The sequence below is a fragment of the Aspergillus nomiae genome, assembly GCF_001204775.2.
Source record: "Aspergillus nomiae NRRL 13137 chromosome Unknown contig00022, whole genome shotgun sequence".
Taxonomy (NCBI): domain Eukaryota; kingdom Fungi; phylum Ascomycota; class Eurotiomycetes; order Eurotiales; family Aspergillaceae; genus Aspergillus; species Aspergillus nomiae.
In genome coordinates, this window is record NW_015378077.1 from 146833 (window position 1) to 169274 (window position 22442).

At 49.7% G+C, this 22442-nt stretch overlaps 8 protein-coding genes across 8 annotated transcripts; 4 read left to right on the forward strand and 4 right to left on the reverse strand.

Moving 5' to 3' along the window:
- Positions 1–308: 308 nt before the first annotated feature.
- ANOM_001722 (glutathione synthetase) lies at positions 309–1862 on the forward strand (the record flags this gene model as incomplete). Its single annotated transcript, XM_015546979.1, has 1 exon — positions 309–1862. The coding sequence occupies one exon, from the start codon at positions 309–311 to the stop codon at positions 1860–1862; it is 1554 nt and encodes a 517-aa protein (XP_015410823.1).
- Positions 1863–2874: 1012 nt separating this feature from the next.
- Positions 2875–4657, forward strand: ANOM_001723 (DUF3176 domain-containing protein; the record flags this gene model as incomplete). The annotated part of the gene is made up of 2 exons (XM_015546980.1): positions 2875–3317; positions 3379–4657. The coding sequence occupies 2 exons, from the start codon at positions 2875–2877 to the stop codon at positions 4655–4657; spliced, it is 1722 nt and encodes a 573-aa protein (XP_015410822.1).
- A 130-nt stretch (positions 4658–4787) lies between these two features.
- On the reverse strand, positions 4788–5551 carry ANOM_001724 (uncharacterized protein; the record flags this gene model as incomplete). The annotated part of the gene is made up of 2 exons (XM_015546981.1): positions 4788–5061; positions 5175–5551. The coding sequence occupies 2 exons, from the start codon at positions 5549–5551 to the stop codon at positions 4788–4790; spliced, it is 651 nt and encodes a 216-aa protein (XP_015410825.1).
- A 589-nt stretch (positions 5552–6140) lies between these two features.
- ANOM_001725 (glutathione S-transferase) lies at positions 6141–7102 on the forward strand (the record flags this gene model as incomplete). The annotated part of the gene is made up of 4 exons (XM_015546982.1): positions 6141–6201; positions 6252–6328; positions 6381–6797; positions 6863–7102. The coding sequence occupies 4 exons, from the start codon at positions 6141–6143 to the stop codon at positions 7100–7102; spliced, it is 795 nt and encodes a 264-aa protein (XP_015410824.1).
- Positions 7103–7328: 226 nt separating this feature from the next.
- ANOM_001726 (uncharacterized protein) lies at positions 7329–7889 on the reverse strand (the record flags this gene model as incomplete). Its single annotated transcript, XM_015546983.1, has 2 exons — positions 7329–7693; positions 7757–7889. 2 exons carry the CDS (start codon positions 7887–7889, stop codon positions 7329–7331), a joined length of 498 nt encoding a protein of 165 aa, XP_015410827.1.
- Positions 7890–9516: 1627 nt separating this feature from the next.
- ANOM_001727 (amino acids transporter) lies at positions 9517–11228 on the reverse strand (the record flags this gene model as incomplete). The annotated part of the gene is made up of 4 exons (XM_015546984.1): positions 9517–9887; positions 9941–10702; positions 10772–11028; positions 11089–11228. 4 exons carry the CDS (start codon positions 11226–11228, stop codon positions 9517–9519), a joined length of 1530 nt encoding a protein of 509 aa, XP_015410826.1.
- A 2580-nt stretch (positions 11229–13808) lies between these two features.
- ANOM_001728 (NAD(P)/FAD-dependent oxidoreductase) lies at positions 13809–15216 on the forward strand (the record flags this gene model as incomplete). The annotated part of the gene is made up of 2 exons (XM_015546985.1): positions 13809–14911; positions 14976–15216. 2 exons carry the CDS (start codon positions 13809–13811, stop codon positions 15214–15216), a joined length of 1344 nt encoding a protein of 447 aa, XP_015410829.1.
- Positions 15217–15746: 530 nt separating this feature from the next.
- On the reverse strand, positions 15747–18142 carry ANOM_001729 (fungal specific transcription factor domain-containing protein; the record flags this gene model as incomplete). Its single annotated transcript, XM_015546986.1, has 6 exons — positions 15747–15983; positions 16035–17268; positions 17321–17467; positions 17534–17616; positions 17699–17861; positions 17979–18142. Coding segments are annotated over 3 exons (1611 nt in total), but the record flags the coding sequence as incomplete, so codon positions are not given.
- Between the last annotated feature and the right edge of the window lie 4300 nt (positions 18143–22442).

Below are 22442 nucleotides of genomic sequence, written 5' to 3' on the forward strand. Positions count from 1 at the left end.
CTCACAAGGGCGTTCTAGAGTAGATTATGAGGACACTGTTCGCACTTGGTTTTGTTCTTTTCTTGTGATACTCGTTCACTCATTCTTCGCGGCGATCAATTCGTCTGCTGCTTTACATTGTTTATAACGTACTCAGACCCTAGTCTATAATTGAACCACACTTAATTGATGGATACTTTGCACCAACCGTAGCTGCAAAGTATATGATCAACAGACCCATAAATGCGCCTAAAGACACAGCCACAGTCACCTGAAACCCTAATCATTTAACGGATGAGCTGAACTGACACGACTCCAACAACCCAACAATGGCTGCTTCAAACGAGCAATATCCCCCTGACTTCTCTGATGAAAGAGGTCTCGCCTTGATATCCGACATCATAGACTGGCAGATCAATCATGGTTCATTGCTAAAGCACATTGATCCCGAGACTAACTTTCCCGACGATCCATCCCAATGCTATCCTGTCGGGGTCACGGTCTTTCCTACATTATTCCCCCGAGAGCAATTCGATCGCGCATGTGGATTACAAACTATTTACAATGAGCTGTACTGCGCTATGGCTGAAGACGAACAGTGGATTTTCGAGGCAATCCGAGACCTGATCCCGGTTGATCCCCTCGCCGCAGCGCTCTGGGGCATCCATGAGGAGGTGAAAAAAGTCGGATATGCGCAAAAGGTCTCGGTCGGCATTTTCCGATCGGATTACATGCTGGACGGACCTGGCGCGGAGTTTCCTCTCGAACCAGGAAAGAGCTTCGATGGCTCTCTGAAGCAGGTCGAGCTGAACACATTCTCATGCGCTGGGGCAACCAATGCCAACAAAGCTGCAGAGATGCATCGCTACTTTACACGGACCAATGCCTATGATACTGGTAATGGCCACCCGATCAACATCTCACTCGCTGCGCTGCCCCCGAACAACAACATCGCATCGCTCTCCGGATGTCTCGCTACTGCCCACGATACATATGGATCGAAAAAGAGCGTAGTGGCTACTGAGACCGCCGTTCTATTCGTGGTGCAGCCCAACAACTTCAACATCGCCGACGAGCGTCCTCTCGAATACGCATTATGGGATCGCGACCCGCCTATTCCCGCATACCGAGTGAACTACCCCGTCGATCTCCTCCAATACACAACGTTAACCGAATCGCGAGAACTTCTCTTCCATCCACCATGGCTCGGGTCGAAGTGCGTCGAGATCTCAGTCGCCTACATGCGTGCCGGGTACGAGACACACGAGTACGACACCATTGGCAGAGAAGCTCGTCTTCGAATCGAGCTTTCCATGGCGATCAAATGTCCTTCACTGTTGGCGCACATTTGCACGTTCAAAAGAGTCCAATGTGCGCTCACAGCGCCCGGAGCGCTGGAGCATTTCATACCCGCCTCAAAAGCAGCGCTTATCCGGTCAACGTTTGTCTCGATGTATCCACTCGACGATTCCGATGCTGGAGCCCGCGCTCGTCGTCTTGCGACCGATCCGGAGCTCTCGCAGAATTATATCTTGAAGCCCTCCTTGGAAGGTGGAGGGCATAATATCTTCGGCGAGGACATTCCTGATTTTCTTGCTTCTCTTCCCGAGTCTCAGTGGGGCGCGTATATTCTCATGGAGCGGATTCGGTCCCCGTCCGTGTCGAATGTCTTGTTATCCTCCTCTGGGTTGGATTCGGGGGGAGTTATCTCGGAACTGGGCGTATTTGGGACATGTCTTTGGCGGGAGGGCACGGAGGGCCGACACTGCGAGATGCTTCAGAATTCGGTCGCTGGGTGGTCATTCAAGACTAAACATGAAGACGTGAATGAGATGAGTGTTGTGAAGGGATATGGGTGCTTTGATACGCCGCTGCTATTCTGATTTTGCTCTACGAATGGTATCGCCGGATCACTACGGAATGATCTCTACTTTTGTTTCAAACCGATGATAATGAACACACTTAGTACCCGAGCTCCGATCCGCAGCTATTCCAGTAAGCCTCTTGATGTTATTTCACGCCTGCTATAGCGTAGAATTAGCCGCCAGCAAGGTCTAGCTCAGTGCTAAGAATGCGATGGCTGATCGCAGTTAGTTTTAAACACGGCTCTCTGGTCACACTATGGGATCCTCCTAATAGAACTTCGGACATGGCAGGATTCAAGGTCGCGTACTCCCGACATGTACTAGTAGCTCGCGGAGATTCCCTTGCCACCGGTCGTGGTTAAGAGGAAAGGATCATAACAACAAGGAGAGAGAGTCAAGAAGAGAAAAATAAAGACATTAAGAGGCGATCATGCCGGAGGCTAAGAAAGAGATCAACAACACCGTCCGCCCAGGCTGATAAAACGGTTCCATGGCTGCAAAACTGCCGACACCGTTTGGAATAAAGGTTGACGCGATAGCCTGCGGAGAAACATAGCTCGATTGCCGAGTGTTTCCCCCCAACACTACTGCGCAGTATGAAACATTAATATGTTGACGTTAATAAAAAGACTTGCTCTTTTTAGCGGTTTTAGGAAGGTATGTTGAGGTAGCGTACAAACTCCGCATCCGAGTCTCTGCTCCAGTCCTTATAAGGGGCACCTAGAGGAAGATCCCTCTGGCCGATCACCTCCTGACTCAGAAAATCAGGGCCCTAAGGTGCCCCATCTATGCTAGAAGGAGAAATATATGGGTCTTCAGCTGAAGCCACGAGGCGCCGATCAAAGCCCTAGTTTCACTTATTAGCCTAATGCGGTAATATATCGTCGCCACAACCGATGCTACGTCAATGCCAAATTTTCAAGGATATTTTCCCACGGATTCAAGTGTGGCTTGAATTAAACCTCTTAAACATTGTTCCAGTGGTTTTTTAGACCTTTAGCAGGGACAATGTGTATATACCTTAGCCACCATGGAGCATGCCAAAGATGAGTACCGTCTATCGTATGTCAGAATGGATGACCCACCGGAACACCAAGCGCAGCGGCAACCGTTATCGGCATCTGATCAGGCCGTCCTTGTGCAAGCGTCAGGATCTCTAGGATCAAGTTGGATATGGGAGATTCTGAGCTGTGTGATTGCCGTGGCGTCGCTTGCTGGCATTATTGTGGTGTTATACATGTACGATGGGAAATCCATGCCGGATTGGCCGTATGGAATTACCTTGAACGCAGTTATCTCACTTCTAACCACGCTCATGAAGGCTGCCATGGCGTTCCCAATCACTGAGGCCTTGTCCCAGCTCAAATGGTCATGGTTCAGTCGAGGAAATAAGTTGAGTGACTTGGCAATGTTGGATGCTGCGAGTCGGGGGCCTTTCGGGGCCGCTCTGGTGCTGCTTCGGTTTATACCTCGGTAGGTGTTGCAGCTTTCTGACACACCTGAATGGGGGTTCAGCGCTGATCGGAAAAAATAGATACTTGGTGACAGTGGGATGCTTGGTCCTCGTTGTCGCGGCGGCCATTGCCCCGTTCGTCCAACAAGTGATTGCAATCAATATGCGACCCGTTCACTCTTCTAACTCGTCTTCGATTCAAATCTGCAACACCAGTATGTACACTGATTACGGTGAAGGATTCGGCCCAGGACAGAACGAAGTGCCACTCTCTACCCTGGCGTCTATTTACACGGGGATCTTCCAAGACCAGAGCGCAGCCAGTCCCTCCGTGATGTCGACCTGCCCGACCGGGAATTGCACCTTTGTTCCCTACCAATCTCTAGGCTTCTGCAGTCGTTGTGCCAACATCACTGATCAGCTTACGTTGAACAAATCCTCCCTAGGATTCAGTACGATGGAGTCTTATGATTATAGATTACCGAATGGGTTCAGCTTTAGCACGTCACAGACGGGGATGTACCTCATGAATTCCACAAACGGTCTTTCCCTCCTCCAAATAGATACAAAAGACCTGCCGCTCATTATGAATTTCACTGCAATCACTGCCTCCGGCTACGGAGTACCACCCAAAGTCAGCGCAACTGAATGTGCCCTGTACTTCTGCATCGACACATACGAAGCAAACGTTAAGGACGGCAAGTTCAACGAGCGAATAACGTCCTCCGCTACTTCCACGAACCTATCAGCCAATGCTGTCCTGGAGAACTTTGCTCTAACGCCGGACACCTGCTACGTGAACGGGACGCAACGCGACGACAAAGGCGAGTGTACATATTCAGTCAATGCATTCAGTCGACTGGCGATGGTTAACTCCCTTACGCCCCTTCTGAACGGGACAGGACAATTATACATGTCCAATCGACCATACTGGTCCACCGATACCGCCAAAGCTCTTTATGGCGTACAAGGCAACTTGACCGATATCAGCACCGTCTTCACGTCGCTCGCGACGTCTCTCACAACCCATGCCCGGAACCAAGTCTGCAAAGCATCGGTCAAGGGCATGACCTGGACCGTGGAGTCTTTCGTTAGCGTTCGCTGGCCGTGGATGATTCTTCCCATTGCCCTTGTTGCAATGACGATTCTTTTCTTGGTGGTGACCATGATCAAGACCCGGAATCAGTACATTTGGAAATCATCGCCTCTGGCATTGTTATTCTCGGATTTGGCTGTGGACGGGCAGCATTCGTTTGAGAGGAATCCCAGCCTCAGCGGCATGGAAGATGTGTCGAAGAAAATGAACGTTTGGTTAGAGATCACGCAAGCAGGCGTGAAGCTCAAGGGTATCCCCCGCTAGGGAGATATTTTAACCCAAAATTTGTATTGCTAGGAGTAAAAGATTAATGTGTCCTATTGCATATTTCCTTAGAAAGATTTCAAACCGGCTTTGCACAGGTACTGTCGATATGTCCACTGTGATCCACACTCTAATCCATCGGGTCAGCATCATCGAAAGACACGTTGAGTCTCTGACGAAGATATGTATTCTCCTGGCGTAGTCTCTCGATCTCGTGCTCATACTCCTCCAGCGTGCCTTCATTGGCCGACTCTAGTTCCTCAATGATCTTGAACACGCGCCATAATCGAAGTATCACGATCAGAGAGCCCAGTTCTTCCTCTATGCCATGGAGAGCAACGTCGACACCGAAAGCGACCACAATTACAATCGCGTCAAAGATGTGAAACTTGGAGGAGAAGTAGCTAGTGATTCGGTTAGCTTTCAGGCCCGGGGTTATGGTGTGAACTTGGCAGCTTGCACAGCGATAATCTGTTCGTAAACAGATGTGCAACGAGTAGCTGGAAACAAGCCTTACCCCGTTCCAAAACTTAATACCGTTACCATCAATTCCAGCATGAAGAGACACGAAAAGACCAATCCGACGATGGCGAGTACCTCCTGGGTGACCCCCCAGCCGGCGGCTACGTGGGAACCACGTTCCGTTAACTCACAGAGATGTATCTCGATTAGAAAGTCGGCAAAGCTACAAGCGACATCGATGGACACGAGTAACAGGACGAGATAATGACCCCGTCGCGACGATAAGAAGTCCCGCGCGACCCGTCGCCACCGCGCGATGAGGGGTTGTTCTTGTTCATCTTGTTCGTCTTCTTCCCCTGGTGAATATCTCCGTTCCTGCTGGTGATATCTGGAACTGTGCTGGCGGAGTAAGGGATCAGATGGAGAGGCCATAGCTTTCCACTCTATTTTTGTATGTCTACTAGGTTGTTCTGGAGGCCAAAATGTATTTTTTTCCTTCTCCTTGCTGCTCTGATCGGCATGAATTGACTTGTAGCTGATGTCAGCTTCCGCTTCATTCTTGGCATTCATCCTCTGATCGACATTCTTATAAATCGAATACTGAATTGGTGAGGACTTGGAACTCAGAGACGTTCTACTCAGTGACTTTACACTTGGTGAGTGCCTTGAGTATAAGATAGACCCGAAGAATGCTCAGCTACCACAAAACAACCTCCCGTTCAGTTCTCTGCAGCCATGGACGAGAAACATGCTCTTTGAAGGGACTGGATAATGAAAAGAATCATGATCTTTTTGCGAGCTTTTCCAAGTTACTCCAAGTGCAAATTGTGGAGCATCTGATAGTATAATCATATAAGCTCGATCTGGTAGTTGACAAGCTCGAATACGAGGAATGACTCACCACCCCACTTCAGCGTTGCAACAGAAGCATTATATATATTATACATCTTTCCATTTAACGGTTGGCACTGACAAGCTATTGCAAGAATTTCTCGAGCTTCCAACAGTTGAATAAATCACAATGACTGAGCAAACGCAGCAGCCTGACTTCCATCTCATTGGAACCCATACGAGATACTCCAGTATGCACCATCACCCTTCCTATAGCATGTACTAACGATGTGATCGGCAGGCTGGACTAGCCGCGTGGAAGCAGTCCTCGAGTACTTCAATATCCCTTACACAGCGCAGATTATTCACCTGTCCGAGGTAGTCTACATATCTTCGACACTTCTCATGGAGGGCAAACTGACAGAAGCAGGTCAAAAAGGTCTCCCACACGGGCTTCGTCCCATTGTTAGAATGTCGCTCACTTGGCCAAAATATCCGCCTCAATGACTCCCTAGCCATCTGTGAGTTTCTGGCCGAGTCTAACCCAGAGCTCAATCTGTGGCCACGCGACCGACAGCTCAGGGCGTTGGCGCGCAGCGCAGTAGCGGAGATGCACTCGGGATTTTCGACACTGCGAAATAACTACGGCACGAACTTCATTGCCCGGTACACGGGGAATGTTCCCGTGTCCGAGCAGGCAAAGAAGGAGGTCGAGCGGCTTCTCGTCATCTGGGATAATGCGAGACGCACGGCCACGGCTCGTCTTGCTGAATTGAACGAGAAGGATGAGGGATTCCTGTTTAGATCGTTTAGTATCGCAGATGCCTTCTTTTGGCCGGTTCTTTGGGTGTGTATAGTAGTTTTCTCTTCGATGGGGACATGTCCGTGATTGCTAATGGATGACTCGCGCAGCGCTTCCGTACCTACAATCTTCCCCTTGACACGGCCAGTCCCAATGCATTGGCCTGGATGGAGACCATGTGGAATAACCCCACGATGCAGAGGCTGGCGCATCACTATTATCGCCAGGCAGAACTCCCGGAGACACGCATCGCCCACTATGATGATATCTTCCACGACCGGGATGATGTTAAATACGGCACCTTCCCGGAGGATTGGACCTTCAGCGTTGCTGAGAAGAGGTTTAACTGAGTTAGACAATAGATGAGAGACAGAACCTACAATAGGAATACAATGGTATATTTTCAAAAAATGGAAGTTAAATATGCTAACTATTTATGCAAAGTCCCGGGTATCGAGCATAAAGCAGGAACTGATTGAAAGGTTGCAAACCTTCAAAAGCCGCACGAAAAGAAAACGTCCCATACACGAGATCAAGATGTAGGGTGGAACCAATATGTACAATCCGTCAGACCCTTTAGCTGCCCTTGCACTCTTTGACCCACAGGTCGAGGCCGTAGTACTCGGTATTGTGGCCACCGTACCAGTAGACCTGCTTGGAGGGAGCGTCGCCGACGTCAACGGAGAACCAGGGGCGACCGTTGTTGGTGAAGTAGCCCTGGGCATTGACGCCGAAGCCGTTCATGTTGGCGTTCTCCGGTACAGCACCAGAGTGGGGGATAGTGAGGGAAACAGGGGTTACCTCCTTCTCGACGATGTAGAGGTTCTGGAAGGCAGTGGGGACACCGTTCTTGGAGGTGAAGGAGACCATGCCGTTGGCGGCGGACCGCAGGATGAGGATTTCTTTGCCGTCGGTAGCGTCACCGCCGACGTAGACGTACTCTGTATAGAGTTCGTAAGTGATTGCTCCTGGACTATTGAGGTTTCAAGACAAAGGGGACTTACGGCCATCGGTCAGGGCGGTTCTGCCGCCATCAGCGACCAGAGTGAAGGCCACGGGGAGGGTAGCGTTAGAAGGCACAGCAGCAGCGCTGACCACCGAGAGAAGGGAGACAAAAGCAGCAGCGGACAACTTCATTTTTACTGTGTTGAGAAGTAGAAAATAGGCTATGAAAGAGAATCTGCTCGGTGTGCCTTGTGGTTTATTGGGATTTTGTTGATGTTGAGGAGATTGCAGACAGCAAACCCAGGGGCGATTTATATCCCGACCGTTAATCTATATCTCTGACTTTTAAGATATTACATCAATCTGGAAGTGTCCGAAAATATCCAGACAGCGGAGAAGGAGTGAAACATGTTTGAATCATGACAAGACTTAATAGGTTGTCATATAGCGTGAAGTGGGTCAGTATTCCGACCTTCTCTTAAAAGTCCAGGAATCAGGATGAATAAAATCTCGGGGAAACAAAACCCTTGCGAGGCAGAAGGCCCAATGAAGAGGCAACTTCGCTCCGAGCCCTGAGACGGACGTTTTCTCTAAAAACCGATGTGGCATCAACGATCATCTGCAGATTCGGTGTTGCTATTTTTTATCTCCCTGACGCGCTTCCAGGTTTCGGCACTCGCTGAAGACTCGGCACACCCGATATGAACCGCCGCCCGTACGGACAAGTTCCGACGCTGGGCCGTGATGTCAAGAAGCCTCGTTGCCCTACCTGTGAGGTATGAGGTCAATGCCAATGGAGAAATTGGTGGGCACTACCACTAAGTCAAGACTTAAGACCACCCGCAATCAAGTAGCGATGTATACCATAAGGATGTCTCAATACTCTGTATAACAAAGCCTAACGCAGGATATGCACCACACAAGCGCCCAAACGGCAAAACCCGAAGAGCCCACGAGAGACAAGGAAATCAGCAGACATTTGATCTTCGCTTCTGAGCCTACCGAGAGAGTAGCTTCTGCAGATCCATGTAGACTACTCGATACAAATAATCACGCATTTGTCTCTCTGTCTCACCTGTTCAGCCACTGAACCGTCGTCCCTCCCCTGTCTCTCTGATATTGAACGCTCCCCTGATATCGGACCGGCTTTGGCGGCTGTGAATGTCCATTCTCATTTAGACCCCCCATATTGGCTATCGAAGGGTTGAATCACTACGTATCTCACGGTTAGAAGACTAATAACTTGGATTGTCCTACACGCAACTCGCATTCTGGGCTGACGAGAATTATAGAGCTTTTACAACGCTTCTACGGCATACCAAGCTATATCTCGCCAATACAGTATTGTAGAAGTTGTATGGGCTCCGCGAGGTGAGACCTTGAGACGGTGGGGCGTATTGGATACGTCTAGCAGACCAGATATCGTGGGAAGCAGTGAGCAAAGGCAAGCCCCATGAACATGGGAGCGCGTGCACATGTGACGATTCCTCATGCCTTCGGCATCGACTCTATTCAAAGGGGGCTTTAACATGGCCTTCCAGTCCGATAATATGCCTATTGAAACATGTACAGGTGACTTCTATCTAGCAACAGGAATTGAAGAGACTTCCCTGGTTAGTAGTCCTCAGAAATTTCTTTTGGCGGAGACAAATCCTATTAGGAGGACTACTTATGACGGCATACAGCGAAGAAACGAGTGATACACGTCAGGTAAGCCCGTGAAGACGAATGGCATAGTCCTGTAAAGCGAAACAAGTTGTACGCTAGTATACATGTCTACTGCAATCATGCATGGCTTAGTCTTTGTGGCTGTGCCACATTATGACGCGGCCACGGAGCCATACGACTCAACATTATCCCGTCGGGTCCAGAATGGCTCGTCCCCGGAAGAGGCGACGAACGACTTCAGTCGCCAGTACAATATACCGAGCCCGATCACGAAGAAGGACACGGCTGGGGCAAGCCAGAACGGTAAACTGGTATCGCCAGCGCCGTTGGAAGATGCAAGTGGGGACAGCAGTAGGAAAACCTGACAAGCAAGAAAGAGATATGGAACCCATGTCCACACGCGGAATGGGTAGTCTGCGGCTGGGACGTACTGTCGAATGATGAAGAGACCTACCACGACAGCACCGTATACCATCACCAATAAGTACTGGTTCACATCCAGTAGGAAGGCATAGGCGTCCCCTGCTCATATGTTAGTACATGCACGATTCACCTCCTGATGTTCATTAACCTACCAAAGGGCAACAGTAAGACTGCCACTACAGACGGTGCGAACATGAACACTGATGTCGCAGTGGCTGGGTTCCCAGACTTGGATGACTTGGACAGAATGTCAGCCGCTGGAACGATTCCTTCCACTGCGAGCTCCCGGATTACCCGGGTGACTGCGAATGCTGTCGAGATCATACTGCCGAAGGTGGAGAGAGCGACCATGGCCGCGGTGACACGCGAGGCTGCGCTCCCGAAGATGTTGCCTAGTAGACGCGCGACCAGCTGCACACCGGCCCGGCTAATATCATCCGGTGTCGCCACAATAAAATAGGACACATTGATCAACAGATATAGTATGCCAACTGCGCCGACGCCGAGCAGACCGGCCACCTTGAGGGTCTTTCGTGGGTTCTTGACCTCCCCTAACACCATGCTCGCACTATTCCACCCCAGGAACGATTCTAGCACCTTGAACAGTGAGACAGTGTAGTCATATACCGTGGTTGAGGAACCAGCGAATGGTTGGCGAAAGTCGACACCAGTATCAACATTCCTTGGAAGGACTCCCACGACAATGGCAAACGCGGTGGCAAGAATCAACAGGAAGGTCGCAAGCTTTAGTAAGGTTAACGAGTTGACAATTCGCACACTCCATTCGCGAGATATCGAGAGGCATGCTGTGACTAAGGCCATCACTCCAACCGCGGTCAGTCGCTGTCCAGCCTCATTAGTAGCGATATTGAAAGCCAGAAGAGCGTTATCCGCGACCACGATGCTGGCCAGGCCTATATAGTTACTGAAAATTAGTACACTCTTTTAGCACGTCCGCAAGGCTTCAAGTAGAGCTATCGTACCGGGGAATCCGAATAGCACGTAGAAGGCATAAAGCGTACTGGCGAGACGGTAGGGGCGAGGATATGCCGTGTCAAAGTACACCTTCTCCCCACCGGTGCGCGGCATCAGACACCCCAGTTCCAAATATATGTAAAATCCGCAAAAGGTGAGGATAATCCCCACCACCCATATTGAAAGTGCCGCGCCGACGCTGCCGACGCTGAGGAAGATGGAAGACGGTACGGAGAAGATGGCGGCGCCGATCATGCGGTTGGTCCTGCGTCGCACTCAGTTTCCGAGATCAACAGCAGAATGGAAGGAACTATGTATCCCCTACAGGAGTAGGGCCGTTGAGAATAGGCCGAGGTGGCGCTTATTGTTCGGGTCTTTGTTGTCGTTGTCTTCCAATTCATCTGGTCTTGCCCACAGGGGCTGGCGCTCCGAAGCGCTCGCGCCACTCGCCCGCCGAGATCGCATTGCTGTGTGGTAAGCGCAAGGAGTAATGTGGAAACAGAACAAAAACAGGCGATAAGAAAGGTGAAATGAAGGATATTATAGTTTTCTGTTTCGTGGGGAAAGGGAAACGAGCCAGGATCTGCTAGTAGGGAAACGAAAATGGCCGAATTGCGGTTTTGACCTTCTAGATTGGCCTGCTCTCCTCATCCACCCGGTGTACCTGCGCTTTTGCGCTCTCTAGGAGGGGTCAGTTGGAGCTCCAATATCTAAAACTCAGTCAATTGGCTGTGCAGAAGCGACGATGCCACATTATGGAGTCTGCCATGGCTACTAAGTGGATCCAGAGTACCAATCGGAGCTTGCAGGGGCTTTGCGATTGGGGAAGATAAAAAGCCTGTTAACTGAATCTTATCTGATCGCGAATCATTGCGGGCGAGGGGAAACGGGCGTGATTGAGGTGTGGTAGATATACTGTCCTGACCTGGATATCATGTTCTCTCATAGAATGCTTTCAAGGTCCAAAGTCTGCATGACTTGCAGCTGTGTATTTGGCTGACAAGTGCTTGTCACCGGCATCAAAGATAGACGTCCAACTTTCTCTATGGCAAATACACAAAGAAAGGTCCCTTGCCGAGTCTGGATTACTCTGTCAGCCATCGTCGGTAATGGAACGTCCCAGGGATCGATCCAGATCACCTCTAACGTCGAGTGGGCCGGCAGGGCACGCATCCTACAAGCTGTATGAGGCTTTTAGTGCTGCGGACATAACCGGCAACGAATACGAGAAGTGCCCACCCAAACGGCAGCTGACGTCAAATACCGTCTCATGGTGGTGAAAGAGACATAAATCGTGCTTGTCGCATGCAAAATTCATCCCTCTTGAGAAGAGGTGAGCTGGCGGCCGAACGTGCCTCGTAAAAGGCCTTCAAGATACCCAAAGCCTTACGTACCCCCGTTTTTCTCATTCGGATCGAGCTCAAGAGATATCATACAATGACTGATACACAGGTAGTTGCGAAGTGGTAAATGAAAATGCGACTCTTGAGTACAATCGACTGAATGCTTGCCACCTTGAATTCTCCATATCCCTGAGGGTGATTGATCAGTGTCTCGAGCAGCTACGACAGCGAACTGATCAACCCTTGAGGATTTTGGATTTAGGCGGGGGAACAGGCCGATACGGTATGTCAATGCTGTTCTTTAGGCTTAATCTTCTCAAAGCCATCCAATGCATCCCATGCCCGTTGTGTGTGTGAAAAGGTGAAGCTACCGTAAGACGGCCGGTGCTGACCAGATGCTGCTCTGCAGCCGTCGAACTGGCACGACAAGGCCATTCAGTCACACTGGTTTATATCTCCCGGTCGGAGCTTGAGCTAGCCAAGTCCTTCCCATGGAGTCTGGTGACGAACCATTCAGGTGTATCCAAAGGAAAGAAGTCCACAAACCGTCTTCACAACATCCACCTATGACTTAATTCTCTGCCAGGGCCCAATGCATCACCTCCTTGAGGAATCCGAACGTACACGGGTCCTCTGTGCTTGCGCTTCTATGCTTCGTGCCAACGGCATTGTCGTGGTCGCATTTGTCATGCAATGCGCGCATTTGAGGGATATCGCCCAACGTGATCCAGATCGCCTCGCGGTGGAGTTCGATATTTTTTATCGCGAGTATCTTTCTTCAGGGAGATACACACGGAATCCTTCCGTCGCTTCGTACCATACCAATGTGGACGATATAAGGAGATTGTTTTCGGAAGGCTGATGGGATACTGAGGACTCAGGATAGTGTCGAGCTTGCTTTGGCCCGCGTTGTACCTTGCGAAGGGTTTTTTGGGGGATGATTGGCCGGGAAGCTGGGCGATCTACCACCGGACGTATACGAGCGTTGTGATGTAGTTTGTTGAGGCAACGCGGATCACTTGTTGGCCATTGCAGAGGCACGGGGCTAGGGTGCCTTGGAGATCATACACTGGAGGCCGCCAGTCCTGGTTTGCACATTGCAGTGCTTACACAGTAGAGGCACATCAAATGAAGAGACTTGAAGCTGGCTGTCAGTCTGTTGACAGCAATTCATAGTTATGCTCGTTAGTTATGCAATATGGATGACTAAGGGCATAATTCAAGTTATGCACCACGAGGTCTCTTGTGCCCCTCGTCGAGCCTCTCAGGGTGTCTTTGAAGATACTCCGTCCTGAAGATCTACGATTACAATGCACCAAAAGTCCAGCGCCATAGGACACTGATCTGAGGCTCTTTCGCCTGGACTGGACAAGCAGATGTCATCCTCAGAGAAGGGTTCAAGTGGCACGGTCCGTATACGGAGTACGGACCGTGTTTCTCCACCGCAGAGTGGCCAATCTTCTTGGCTTTCTGTGGCTCTTCTTTCGTTAACTTGAGATCCGATCTAGGATCCATGGACGAATCCGGCACTTGCCCCTCACTGTGTTCGGCGCACGGTCCGTGATGCACGGAAATATCACGCTGGAGTCCGGGAGCCACATCGTATAAAAGAAATTGAATCACGTTCTTTCTTGATGTCCAAACTACAGACACTGATCCGGAACTGTGATCAGACGGCAATTTCCTAACACCCGCACACGCAATGGCAGCTAAGAATGAACGCATTGTCGTTATTGGAGCGGGCATCTTTGGCCTGGGAACTGCCCTGAGGCTGAAGGAGGAAGGTTATCGCTTTGTGACCGTCCTCGATCGAGCGATGCCCCCTGTTCCCGATGGATCCAGTAACGACATTTCTCGCGTGATTCGATTCGATTACGGCGATGAGGTATACGCTCGCATGGGTAAGGAGGCTTTCGACCTATGGAAAACACCCGAATATAAAGAGGCCTTCCATCAATCCGGATGTCTTTGGGTGACTCAGAACGAGACCCCCGGACAGCCTATACAGCCCGCCGCTGAGGAGTACAGTCGCAAAACCAGAGAGATTCTGACCAAGATGGGCGAGCCCTGGCACTCCGTTCCCACGGTGGAAGATTGCAAGCGTGAATTCCCTGAGCTTACCGGCCCGCTGGGCAACCCAGGCTTCTACTCCTTTTTCAACAACTCGGGCGGATGGGCAGATGCAGGTCTCGCATCCGCTCGCGTGGCAGCTCGGTGTATCGCGGCAGGTGTATCATTTATCAGTGGCCCCGATGGCCAAGTGACAGATTTTGAGAAGAAGGCGGACGGCACCATCGAAGCGGTCCGCACGAGCAGTGGCAACCGGATCACAGGTGACAAGTTCATCGTCGCAACTGGTGCCTGGACCGCCAGTCTGGTTCCCTCCTGGAACACCATGGTCGCGGCCGCTCAGATCGTTGGATACATGCGGCTCACCCCCGAGGAGATGATCCGGTTGAGGAACATGCCCGTCTACTTTAACCTCTCCACCGGATTCTTCTGCTTCCCTCCCCATGACGGAACGAACATCCTCAAGGTCGCCGTCCACAGCTACGGCTACACCCACTCGCAAGACGGCATTTCTGCGCCCCCGGCTGCCCCGCCATCTGCCCGCGCCAACTTCATCCCAGATGAAGCCGTCGAGCGTCTGAACCTCGGTATGAAGGATCTCTTCCCAGACCTAGAGCCCAAGGGCTGGGAGCGGGTAGCGCTATGCTGGTACAATGACACCCCGACCGGCGATTTCATCATGGATTATCACCCAGAGCACAAGAACATGTTCATCGCCACGGGTGGTAGCGGACAGTAAGTACCCAGAACCTAGAAAGCACGTCTGATACCAGAACAACCGGTCTAACCTTGGTCACAGTGCCTTTAAATTCTTGCCCGTAATCGGAAAGTACGTCGTTGGATGCTTCGAAAAGAAGCTCTCGCAAGCTTTGTTGCAGAAATGGAAGTTCCCCACCGAGTACAAAGAGCGCTTCCAGGGCGACGTATTCAAAGGGGACGGAAGTCGAGGAGGCCCTGAGAGGAGAGAGTTGACTCCTCAGGAACGGGAGAGATTTGCTGGCGCGTTGACCGCCGCTTCGACAAGGCAGAGCAAGATCTAAAGGGACGCTGATTTTATTTTTCTGGAAACACATATACCCGATGAAGAGCAAACTGTAATGTGAGACGAATTTTGTTACTTTCGACGAGAGATTTTCGGTTGTGGACGCGTGCCGGCTACAACGACATTAGACTGTTTGATCTGTACGCTTTTGTTTTCACAAGAAGCATGCATATATTTTCTTAAATCAATTCCTTTTGTTTAATTTTCCGATCGTGTTAAGTTCATCATAAGTCATTCATATGTCTGATCATGATCATGATATCATACGCGAGCATGGTTAGTATCCATCGTTTCCTCCTCTGCAGGAGCCTCACAGTTGCTCCGCGACGTAATCCCCAAACATCATCCAGTCGGGCAGGTCGGGGATGGCCGCGTCGAATCCACTATTACCCGGTCTTTCCGCAAAGGGCCACTCTGATATAGGATCGGTGCCTACCGGTCCCGGAGCCCGCCCGCTGAGAGATTCTATCCCTTGCCCGGCGCTTGCCCAGTTGCCACCAGGGAAGGATCTGGGAAATTCGGACTGACTGTTTCCATCCGCTGATACGGTGACGGGACCAAGTCCCCGAGCTGGACGATCTCAGCAGGGGTGAACGACGAACTGAAGTCGAGAATATTCCACATCAGAGCTTCGTCCGCCTCTGACATTCTTGGTATAGTGGACGGCGTGGGCATGCGGGTTAGCTCCCCGGAGAAAGTATCCTGGCTATAATATAGCGACTTGTAGTTTTTCTGTCTCGCAGCCAGTTTGTTGACCCGGTTGACCTGCACCAGCCCCATTAGCAGACATCACACATCGAGTCGGGCCGAACATACTAAGACACCCATGTTTTCCCAATGCGCCGACAAGTCTGTCATATAATCAACCAACGTTCGAAAATCGCTGTTCCCCAGCTGGGCGATGTGTGGGTTTTTGCTGGCCGTATTCTCGAGCTGAATGGTGGCGGCGATTGCACAGAGATAACCGATAAACGGGTCGTACAGCCGGATGTCAACCTCCTCCATTTCTCGGATGAACCGCGCAATCCACCTCGAATGAATAAGGGAGCTCTCATACGACTTCTGCAGGAAGGTGGCGGGTATGTTTCCGTCGATGTGGCGGAGCTTAACCATGTTGACGAAGGGATGGTGCAGCAGACATTGAACGGAATGGAAGAGAAATTGCACACACAGCCAGCTGCACAGGTACGAGCGACAATGCGGTTCTTCACGAGCGCGTCGTCGGAAGTCGACACTTCGATAGCGATGTGTATCGGCAAAATGAGTCTCGAACTGCATCCAGTCGGACTCCAGACCGGCCAGCGCCGATCCTGATCGCCAGGGGGGTAACGCATCTTTGTCGAAGGGCTCAAAGACATAATCAGTGGTTTTGCCCCAAATGGAGTAAAGCCGAAGAAGACAGGCTAGAATGCCGTGGTCAAGCTTTTCTCCTTGCTTTTCGGGCCCGTCGTGTAGTGTTCCACGAGCCAGTGATTCCTCACCAGAGAGCGAGGCTGGCGTATCCGGTGTAGGAAAAAGAATGGTGAAATGTTTGTCTGAAAGGCACAATGAATAGTCTCGCGATGCATTGTAACTGCGGTCCAGCATAAAAAAGGCCCAGGTAATGCGTCTTCTTTCTTCCGCTTCTGAGTTTGTGAGGGACGACGTATACTTATCTTTGTTCAGGCCGGCAGATTGAATCGTCCGGAGCCCCAGTGCAACAGATGAATACCCTCGATGGGATTGGCCGTCGGCGAAGTCCACCTGAGCCATAAGGAATGTTCCCTGTAAAAATGAAAGACCCAGTTTACCGCTCTTGTACTGGTATGACAAGATATCCCAGGCCTTGTCGGCATAGTGCTTTGTAGGAAGCACGCCGCTTCCAGTAGGCCCCGGCGAGCGGCGTGAGATCCGAGAAGTAAGAGCCACTAATGGGAATGCGACTTCCGGAGGTAATGACAGATCTCGGCTCAAAAGCCAGTCCTTGGAGAAAACACAGTAGGGCTGGTCATGGAAATGGGCCAGATAAATCTCTACCTCAGATTTGACAAAATCAGGTGGCAGCGAGGTCCTTATCGGTGTGAGTCCGTCAGGTTGGCGTGGGAGCGGAGGAAACACAGGACACGTACCCCACAGAATAACGACGTTCCGTATTTTGGAAATTCAAGGCTACGGGAGAATTGCCCATGCTGCGGTGGCCATAGCCATGGGAGGGAAGTGAATTTCCGCTCGCCACTCCAGTCAACGGATTGTTCTTCAGCAAGCATTCCCTGAGAGAAAGTGGGGTGAAAAATTAGAAACCATTAACGTTTAGGGGCGCAAATCCAAGAAACAACTAGCGTTCGTACTGGAGAATGCTTGCCATCTTATCCAATCTCTCTTCAATGCGCTCGAATCGTTGCGAGCTCGACAGGTTGGCCTGGTCGATCGCGCAAGAAATCGTCAACCCATGGGAATATCCAGCGATTGCAAAGAATCAATCAAATCATGGTAGCACCTACATCTCCGGGCTCTCCCAAACCGCGTTCCTGCCCATGAGCAGGAGAAGCTCTAGTGGTGGCAGCACGACTCGGGGCAGCCTGCGGCCCGTATGAGCAGCGCTGGCCGAGCCTTTCGCAGAGCGAACATGTCGGCTTTTCTCCCGGGCAGCGCGCCTTCTTCCGACTGCAAGGTACCAAGCCGTCAGCATTCTATTTCCCGCCCTCGAAGCTTGTTTCTCCATGTATCTCTGATGAAATGGGGATGGTTGTGCGTCCTTCCGCCAATTGACATTGTACCTACCGACAAGGACCACAGGCCTGCCGTGTACGTTTCAAGGAGACTTTGTGTATCGTATAGTTATCATTCGGAGCACTCATAGTCTTCAATTCCGGGGAACAGATTTCTGGCCGTGGTGGAGGGTAATGATATCGGATCAAAATGACGATCGAGGTGGTTGGCGCCATTCCTTTTTCGGCATAATCCGTTGCCGTCCACGTGAGGGAATTCTCTCCTCAGGCATCAATTCTGCTTGGGTCCGCCGGGATTTACATCCAGGAGGTACAGCAGTGGGTACACGATAGGTTAACCCGGATGGAGGGCGTGGTTTTCTTATACATCCTTATTCACAGTATACCTGAGCTTACAGCTGTTCCAGTAGTCATGTTGAAGGGCTACGATCCAGTTCTATCATGATCATGCGCAGAGTTTTCGTTCCTTGTAGGTAAATATATATGCGCAGCGTCCGCTTTTCAACGCGTCTCCAGGATCCACACTCCATTTATAATGGTATTATCAGCTTTGAGAATTGAGACATGATGCGAACACGCGTTTCCCAAGCAACCCAGGTCTTCTATGTGAAGGTCCAATTTTCCCAATATCTACGTCGGCTCATCGAAGTAGGAAGCCAGAACTCGTATATACTAAGAAAGAAACCTCAGCTCTACTGTATATTATATACTCCTAAAACACCGTTTCCATCTATTCAGAGTTTACCATCGCAGCCGATCTCCGGATCTTCACTAAACATATGCGCTCTAGCCTCTGAGAATATTTTGAGAGCACTCTCCCGACCCTCAAGAGGGATTTGCATGGATTCCATACACTTGTCGAGAACAGGAACCTAGAGATGAAGCTGATTAGTGAAATAGAGATGAGAACTCAGACTGAAATAAAATCACCTGCTCATTGAAGCATTCCTTCATGCCTGCTGTTCTATCGTCGCGGGGTTGATCTGTGTACTCGACAAGACAACCGCTAATCTGTTTCTCGAAGCCCGTAATGCAAGATTCCGCGGATGGTAGGATAGATTTAACATCGGATACAGCATCTTTCATGAAAGATGATATACAATTAACATAGTCTTGACCACGCCTCTCAATTCCTGGCAGGGTAACTCTTCTGTTGGAGCCTGCGAAGGCCAGGCTGGTAGTTGTGAGAAACCAAAAAAGCTGAATCTTCATCTTGACGACCTATAAGAGTTATGAGGACAATAGAGACTTTTGAAGGAAGCAGGTAGAACGCACCTTGGTGAACTCAATCCTGTGGAATGCCTTATTAAAAGTAGGTGAAGCGTAAGCAATTGCAGAGGCAGCTAGGACAAGGAAGATGAGTCTTTTTATACTCGAATAGGGAGATTCTTTACACGGAGTCATTGACCACTTGGCTGAATAACATAGTAGATCTGCAATATCTATTGAAATGCTTATACAATAGTACCTCTGTGTATTATGAAACGAGATATCACTTTCCTTAGCAGTGGCGTACTTTATTGGCCACAAACTTCGGTGCAACACCAGATCAACCACTATTGGAACGACTAGTTGAATAGTTTAATCCTTGGCGGTAGATGAGCCGGCAATTTATAGATCCAACTTTCGATTCGGCTTCCACTGCTGATATTCAGTCTTGCTGTGATCAACCTAAAAATTACCTCTATAACACGCCCTGGACTCTTTTCTTTAGTTTGGTGGCCAGCTGAACTGTACGAGGGTGTCATCTGGGAAGAAGTACGTACTCGGTCCGTTTAGATTCGAGACAGAGGTAATAAAACGAGGATCTGTAATAAAATACGCCGATACGAGACGATCCCGAAGCATGGCTGCTTAACTCATCTTGCCATTGGAGTACAATGGAAGTGGCCAAGACTGTCCTCTGTATAATCATCAGATAACTCCTAAATAGTAGGAATAATAATATTGATAATCCCCATGGAACGCTCGATAACTAAAATAATACAGTCAGCCAATGCCTGTTCATTGAGATAGGAGCTAGCCGATTTGCTTAGCGTACAATGTGATTTTCTGGGTCCCAAGTAGTTTAAATTGCTTGAATACACTCACTCTGTCCATGTGAAAGTGGAAAAAGGCTTAGTTCAAGGAAGAATTATACATGGAACCGATAAGCGCCATCATTCATGATGAGCACTCACTAGATGAGGAGTGAAGCAATGTACAGGGCTTGAGACATTCATGAGAAGTACATCAAAGATAGATCTAAAAGTACGACAACATCTTTGGAACGATGCGTTTTACTTAATCCTTGATCTTGATGGATCGTAGCTCTTTTTCCGGTTACTCCTCCTTAATCGTGTAGTACTCTGTAGTAATAATAAATTAAGGGAGTTTGAGAAAGTAAAATGTAGAAATTACGCTTTATCTCCAGAAGAATAACGCCAGGTTGATATCAAAAGGGCAAAGATCAAATATGTGGCTGAGGATCAGCTGACCATCACGGGGAATGGATGCCCTGATTAGGAATTGTCTTCCAGTCTCTGCTGCCATTTACGAGCCAGTCAATCTGTCCCCCAGACTACTAGCGGGCCCACATCTGTAGTCCCTTATCATGCGTTCTTATCAAGCTGCGGCCGTGCACCAGACGCCGCGGGGGTGGAGATGGTTCAAAGTTCAAACCGGGCCGGGCATCGGTGAAGAAGGCCGTTCACGCAGTGGCGTCGAAGTATAGACAATAAACCCCTTCCGGATTGGTCGGATTATCTCAAATGTCTCAAGGGGAACGTCAGGAAGAAAACGGCAATATTATGACGATGTTGTGGTCTCCGTGCTCAGGGCCCAGTCTATGAGAAGGACAGCTTTGTGGGCTCATGGCTTGAGAACCACTGTCTGGAAATTTCAATAACAATTCCAAGGACTTCCGGTGGGAGAACGAAGTATGCACACGGTCCCGTCTATCGGTCCAGCTATTCTAGCCGAAACTGTCGGTTATCATATAAAGCTTTTCCTAATAATAAGCGCAACTTATACAGCTGGTGTACACTTTCGGGGGTTCGTGTGAGAATCAACATTACCTGAGACTGGTTCCCAAGAATAGAGTCACAAACTTGCGCCACCGATCGCATATTGCTGAAGTCTAGGTAACGGCAAGAATTGTTGCTTTCGGGCGCGATAAAGTAATTGAACGCGATGACTTACAATGATATTTCTTTCCAAGCTTCGATGATGGGTGCCGAAGGTGCAGCTAAAAGTCACTATTGGAGGGTTTCCTGGAAGCATAATCAGTTCCTATTGCGGAATCGTAGTGTGCGACAATCCGAGCCATTAGATATTCGTAAGGCCGAACACATCTGTCTCATCCTGGTAGTGTCAATAATAAGTTATATCGCAAGTAACAAGGCAATGGACTAACCATGGCCAGATCCTCGGGACTGCGATGTTTCTCTATCCCTCTTTGCCTATGTTTATATCGTTGTTATTTTCTTTAGATAATGCAGCCGGATGTTGCCACAGGATGTCGCTCTTTCGTAAACATCACTTGACTTTGTTGATGGGAAATCTCCCAATCTATGAAGTGCTGAAGACGATTTCATATGATTTTCAAACTGCTAACTTGAGTCAATGGCTGACGTTCAAACAAGTATAAAAACCAGGAAGGGTAACTAGGACTTTGGTATGGGGCCTGTGTTAAACCTATGAACCGTCATTAGCGTCCATACGGCACCGACGGACCGAACGAAGCACCAGTTCCGGAGCAGGAAACCACTCGCTGCTTGCTTCTTAAGGTGGTTATTAGTACACCCTGGGTGGCCGAAGATGTACTCTGGACATTGAACCGCTCATGTGACCGGACGTAAGCCTGATCTGCCTGCGAAGGCACTAAGCTCCGACGGGAAGTTGGAAAGAGAGCACCATTGCGCTTAACGCTCAAGCATATATCAATGGCAGTGGTCGTCGATAAGAAGGACTTTCTCGAGACAGGGAAGTGTCCCTCAACAGGCGTTGACAGCAAATAGTCAGATGCGACTCAACAAGCCAATGTCATTCTTCACTCAATGCCTCTCATTCATTGCTGCATACAACTTTCAAGGCCTGGGGGTACAACAGATACATACATCCTTTCCCGGCAGGCACATTCACAGAATGTCCAATTGTATGTACAAAAATAGTGCAAGCACTACAGCATCTGTACAGTTCCTCCCATACGTTGCGTTATGTCTCATTACCATCACCTATATAGCTGCAGGCGAGCCAGCGCGTCAAACCGTACGATCTGACTGCTCTTGAGTCGTTTTCCAATTCGGCCTAAAAGGTTGGATGAGCTCAGCCCAGAACCCAATAGGGGGATCGTTGATTTTGGCAGCCTCTTCATATGCAGTGATATCAGGGGCATCTAAGGTGAGATCCAGTTCATCCGGGCGCAATAGCCGAGTGCGTTTGAACAATTTCCATCCGGCAAACGTGATGATTCCAAATAGGAGCATCGTATAATGCGTGAAAAAGGTCGTCACATTCCAGGGGGTGAAGCTTGTGT